General features: G+C 44.1%; 1 protein-coding gene across 2 annotated transcripts in view; it reads right to left on the bottom strand.

Moving 5' to 3' along the window:
• The window catches only part of RALGAPA2 (Ral GTPase activating protein catalytic subunit alpha 2), a 281459-nt gene extending 280944 nt beyond the window's left edge, over positions 1-515 (bottom strand). For both annotated transcript variants that reach the window (XM_082670096.1, XM_082670095.1), the window contains exon 1: positions 391-515. In XM_082670096.1, coding sequence (XP_082526222.1) covers positions 391-496 — 106 coding nt within the window. In that variant the 5' untranslated portion in view covers positions 497-515. The remainder of the gene's footprint in view (positions 1-390) is intronic.
• Positions 516-6143: the final 5628 nt, after the last annotated feature.

Below are 6143 nucleotides of genomic sequence, written 5' to 3' on the forward strand. Positions count from 1 at the left end.
TCGGACTCAAAAGTAAAAATAAAATTAAAGTGGAGGGGGAGGAGGAGATGACAGTTCAATTAAGTCCGTGCTGGGACCACTTGGGGTCTCAGTCTACTTAGGGTCTCGGACTTAAAAATAAAAACTAAAAACTGGGAGGGAAGATGACAGTTCGATGTGTGCGTGAGAGGACCCCCGGGCGTCCAGGGTTTGCTGGGAGGGGACCGTCCCGGCCGCGCCCGGCCCCGAGGCCACCCGGCGAGAATCTGGGGTAAGTTTACACTAGAGGGCGACGGGCAAGCCCGCGGGCCAGGCTGCCCGCTTCCCGGGAACAACGCCGGGGCCCGGGCAGAGGGTCTGCGCCCCCCGCCCCGGCATCCCGCCCCGACCCCCGCCCGCGCCGCGCCTCACCCAGCAGCGCCCGCAGGTGCTTCAGGCGGGTCAGCACGTCCTTCTTGGGGTCCAGCACCTTCTGCGTGGACTTCTTCACATCCCCGTGGCTCCTTCGGGAGAACATCCCGCCGCGGGGAGCCCGAGCCCCGCCGGCGGGGCAGGAGGCGCCTGCGCCGCGCGAGTCACCGCATAGGGTCAGGCCGGCGCGTGTCTCCCGGGCCGCCCGCCGCCGCCCGCCGCCGCTACGGCTGTGGCTCCAGGAAGGAGGGGCGGGCCTGGCCGGCGAGGGGCGGAGCAGGAAGGCGGTGTCGACGCTAAACCCATCGCCCCGCCCCACGGGAGGTGCCGTCCGGCCCCTGGGCGCAGCGCACGCGCGCGTCGTCTGGACCCGCCTCGCGGGGGCGCGCCCGGGCTCCGAGGAGGCGCCGCGAATCACAAAGAAGCGGGCCCCGCGCACACGCTGTACTCCAAGTCCCGGGATGCACCGCGACAGAGCCCTCCAATCAGGCTGGCGCGCTTTCGGCGCGATGAGAGTCAGTGGGCCGGCTCTGAGCACGTGCCCCCTCTCCGCCCCTCCGTGGGCCGCAAGTGCTCCTGGGAAAGGTAGTTCTCCAGGAGGCGAGACCCTGAGACCACATTTCCAGGGTCCCGGTCACTGGGCAGCATCCGCCCGCCCCCTACCCCAGGAGGCCCAAGGCTTCTGTATCTGTAGTCTCCGGCCTGTGCGCCCACCCAGTTCCCTCTAGTGCAACGTGAACCACAGAAACTCACAACAGGGAGTGAGGGAGCGAGTGGAAATCCCGTTGATCATACCAAAATCGGAGCTCCAATTACACACTAAAATGAATGGCTTTGGCAGTAGGGAAGGGCATGCCTAGTCTCTGGGAGAGGAGGCCAGCCCCACTCCCCTTGGTTCCGGGGACCCGTCTTCACTTGGGATGTGAGAGTGCCTCACTGGCAGGTTCCTCAACGTCTTGCCTCTTGCTTTGTAGGAAGTGCATGTTCTCTGTGTTGTGCAAGGCCACCTAGCAATACAGTAGCAGAACCAGAAATAGAACCTGAGGGACCTTACTCTCAGGCTGGGATGCTTTTTAAGGCCAGGTGCCTGTAACCTGAGGCAAGACTTTGAGATGGAAGATGGTCTGGAGATCTGCAGGGTTATTTATTGGCATCTGGATCCTTTGATGCTTCAAATTTTGACAACATTTTAGCAAACACTTAAGCTGGCTGTTTAAAATCACGTGATCTCCATCAAATTGGGACAGCACAACTGTCTTTTCCTCATTCGGCTAAACTGTAACTTGGGGGAAGAGCCAGCGATTTACACAGCCTTCCAGCCTCATCGCTGGGCACTGTATTTGACCTCGAAGCACTCAATAAAAGTTCGTTAAATAAAATGGGATAAAAAGCTAAAATAATCCTACATATTTAATCCAGGCATGCAAAAAATATCCATTGGTTGTTAGATCCTCTATTTTTCAAGTTATCAAATAGCATTGATAGAACTGGGATATATTCATACAAAGGAATGTTACTCAGCAGTAAAAAGGAATAGACAACCAATAAACCCAATGGCATGGATGAATCTCAGACCCAGAGATGGAAGCCCCACACTCAGGATGACAGAACTGTCCTACCAGCCTGGGTTCCTTGATGACCTCTCCATCAGGACCACAAACCCTCCAAGACTGTCACAAGAGTGAAATAACCTTCTCTCTTAAGTCAAAGCATTCTGGGTGTCTTTGTTGCAGAAATTTAGCCTGTACCTGGCTACACATGGTAAGTCGCAATATTCACCGCACCATTCTTTTAGGGGAAGATAACTTTCATTGCATTGATGGAAAAAAAATAGGATGCACTTGTCTTAGGGAATTCAATTTATCTATCGCAGGTCAACCTATCATCAAAGTCAAACATTTGTTGAGCACCTGCTATGTGCAAGGCATGAGTTTAAACCTTGGGGATAAAAAGCTGTATAAGATGCAGCCTCCTTACCTCCAAAGCTTCCAATTTAGTTGAGAGGCAGAGCAGCTAGATAAATGAAGAGATAAACAACAGTGTTCAGTGAACACATGACATGGTCAAAACTTGGTAGTAACAGAAATAGGCATTCATGCATACAGGTTCATCTCATCCATCGTATCTAGCCTTTACTCACTGATGAAAATGTAGAACTCCAGGTCTTCTCTAAAATAATCAAGAAACATAAGTTATTATTTTGAGGTTTTTCACCCACCCACCATGTATATATATTCCATGTGAAATAAAAATAAATAAAAACACTTCTTATTCTCTGTTGCTCCACAAAATCATTCCTGCTAGACTTTGAACTTCTTGAGAACATCACCTGCTTTGCAATCGATTTTTATCCCTGGAGGTTCAGAGTGCCAAGTATTTTGTAGACTCTTGAGTACTGTTGAAAAAGTGTCCTGCTGTCATCAATAAATACAGATAATGAAATCAAGAGTTAAAAATTTACAATGTAAACTAAGACTACCCTGAAATGCTATTTGGGTTTTCAAAAAAAAAGCAAAAACAAAAACATGATTTGACAACACACTCTGGTAACAAAGCTGTAGAGAAACACAGCTAATAGGAGTGTAAAATAGTACAACTCCTATGGGGGAGAATTTAGCCAAATTACAGAAACTTGCTCTTTGACACAAATCCTACTTCTACGAATCTACTCTGAAGATATACCTCCACAAATATATAAAACCACATGTGGACGGTTATTCCTTTAGCATTATTTATAATAACCAGTATAGCAGGGTGAACAGATATGTCCATGTCCTAATCCCCAGAATGTGTGATAGTGACTTTTTTTGGAAAAAGGATCTTTGCAGATGTAGTCAAGTCAAGGATCTCAAGGTGAAATCATCTTGGATTATCTGGCTGGGCCCTAAATCTAATGAGTGTCCTTATAAGACACAGAAGAGAAGGCACACAAAGAAAGAAGAAGGTGAAAACAGAGGCAGAGATTGGAGTCATGTGACCACAGCCAAGTGACCCCTGCAGTCACCAGAAGCTGGAAGGAGCCAGGAAGGAGTCTCCCTAGGGGTTTTCCAGAGGGAGCCTAACCTTGACTTTGATTTCAGACTTCTGGACTCCAGAACTGTGTGAAAATAAATTTCTGCACATACGCGCACACCGGAGAGTAGCTGACTGAACCCAGCCCATCCACATAAGGCAGTGCTATGCAGAGCTGTGCCACCATAAGAAGTAATGAGAAAATGTCCTATGTTCTCATTTTACTTCATTCATTCATTCATTCGTTAATATCTCAGTCAGCATAATTAGAGAATATTGTTCAGTACAATGGGTTTGATTTAATTAACATATCGTGCACCCATATTTTAAAATTCTAACCTTCTTGGGCTTCCCTGGTGGTGCAGTGGTTAAGAATCCACCTGCCAATGTAGGGGATACGGGTTCGAGCCATGGTCCGGGACAATCCCACATGCCATGGAGCAGCTAAGCCCGTGTGCCGCAACTACTGAGCCCACGTGCCACAACTACTGAAGCCTGCACACCTAGAGCCCATGCTCCGCAACAAGAGAAGCCACCGCAATGAGAAGCCCACGCACCGCAACAAAGAGTGGCCCCTGCTCACCGCAACTAGAGAAAGCCCACGTGCAGCAACAAAGACCCAACTCAGCCATAAATACATAAAATTTATTTTAAAAGAATTCTACCCTTCTTTTCTCGGAAATCTTTCTAAAATATACCTCAGTTTTCCCCATCTTACTTTTTATTGCGTTATAATTGACACACAATATTCTATTAGTTTCAGGTGTACAACATAGTGATTCAATATCTTTATGCATTACGAAATGATCACCATAATAATCTAGTCACCATCTAGATTGTCATCAGACACAGTTATTCCAATATTATTGACTATATTCCACATCTCCTTAAACAGACTGTTCATTGTTTATGAAACCATCATTTATCTCCCACCACCACTCTGGCCCCCTGCATCTCTTCCTTCATTGGTGTTCCTACTAGCAACAAAGGAGAAATACCTCGTAGTCTTCCCCCATCTAATTTTAACCACATCTTGCCCCAAAACTCAGTCATTGCTATCAGAGACAATTTGTTCGTCTTCTTAACTTCCACAGTTGGAATCATTCCAAATACTTAGATCTGCCAGCTCTGTGGTTTCCAGGTAACCTACACATTAATGTATTTTATTTCCAAATATTTCATGCATCAGAATTTTTCAGATTGGAAGAAGTTTTTTTAGATTGACTAAAATACCTCATGCCTGCGTGTTAATCCTGATAGTCATGAATATTATGTTAATTTTAATATCTGGAAAAAATCAACTTTCCGCCTCAAATATTCCTGTCAGTTATGTTCGTTGTGCCTATCCTCCAGCGTAAGATGTTTTAGTGGGTCAGACATACTGTGGATCTTCATTTGAATGTTATTGCTGCAAACATCAACCCCAGGTTGTCTGTTTTATTGATCATCGGACACTTTGCATGCTTATTTCCTTACAAAAAGCTACAACCTAATAAATTCAGGTTTTTTTTCTTGTATCAGCTTTCACCCTGAAACATTGACTTAAGATATTCAACATGTATCTTGTGCTCCTGAGACTCTACTCCTACCTAAAATTCCCAGAAAAGAAGAGATGACGACACTTCATAAGAATGAAATGCAAAACCCAGTCCTTAAGAAACGAGAAACCTAAGGTCTCTGTTTTCCAGATGATGTATTACTGTTACCCTAAAAATATATATTATTTTCTCCTCCAAAAATATTTCCCATTAGTTTCTTTTCTTTCCAAATATCTGTCAAGCAAGGAGATTTAATACTTAACTTTAAACTTGACTATAAATCATTTTATATGAGAATTTCAATTCAGAAAAGACTCAGAAAAAGTTTTTGAAAATGTTCTACTCATTTTGATATGTCTGATGGCTTCCTGATAACGAAGTAATGCCCGAAGGGAAAGAAACAGAATCGTTTTTCTCAATGTACTCAAGCAGATGTTTTCACAGCTGTGCATCTCAACCACGATGTCATCTGCTTGGGATATATTTTCATTTTTTTTATCATCAAAACAGTAATAACATTTCAGTATTAAATCATGGATATACATCAACATTAGAAAAAATAAGCACAGATGTAAGCACATGAGAACATCTATAAGTAAAAAAAACATATCTTCGCATGATAATGATAAAAAAAAATCAAGAATCATGGAAACTATCTAAACAGTAAATAAAACTTGAATAAAAGGTGATGTACAGAGGCTGGAGAGACAGAGTTACATAAGGTAAGAAGTCTGCAAAAATTTGTTCATTACCTCACATCTGCCCCCAGTATACAAAGTACCACCATTCGGTTTAATATTAGATCAGATATACACCTTAATTTTGAACTGAGTGTTAGATTTTCTAAAAATGAATGCAGATTATGAAATGTCAACAAAAATTATGCATTCAAAATGGAGAACATCATCATATAGTTTGTTTTACTTGCAAGTTTTTGAAATTTTCTGGGAAAAACTGAATCTCAAAATAATTATTGGAGAGCATAACCATCCTTGGGAAAAACAATACAAGAATACAAATCCTTTTCCTAATATACATATAAACCTATGTCTTAAACTGAGACTATTTTTACCTGGTATTTCAGATGGGATTCTTAGTTTCAAGCAACAGAAATTGACAGGCTGTTTAAGCAAAAGAAAATTCATTCGAAGAATGTTGGCTGTCAAAATCAAAGGGAGGTTGGAAAACCAGGCTTAGAAAGTA

The sequence above is a fragment of the Grampus griseus genome (genome assembly GCF_964374135.1).
Source record: "Grampus griseus genome assembly, chromosome: 14".
Classification (NCBI taxonomy): domain Eukaryota; kingdom Metazoa; phylum Chordata; class Mammalia; order Artiodactyla; family Delphinidae; genus Grampus; species Grampus griseus.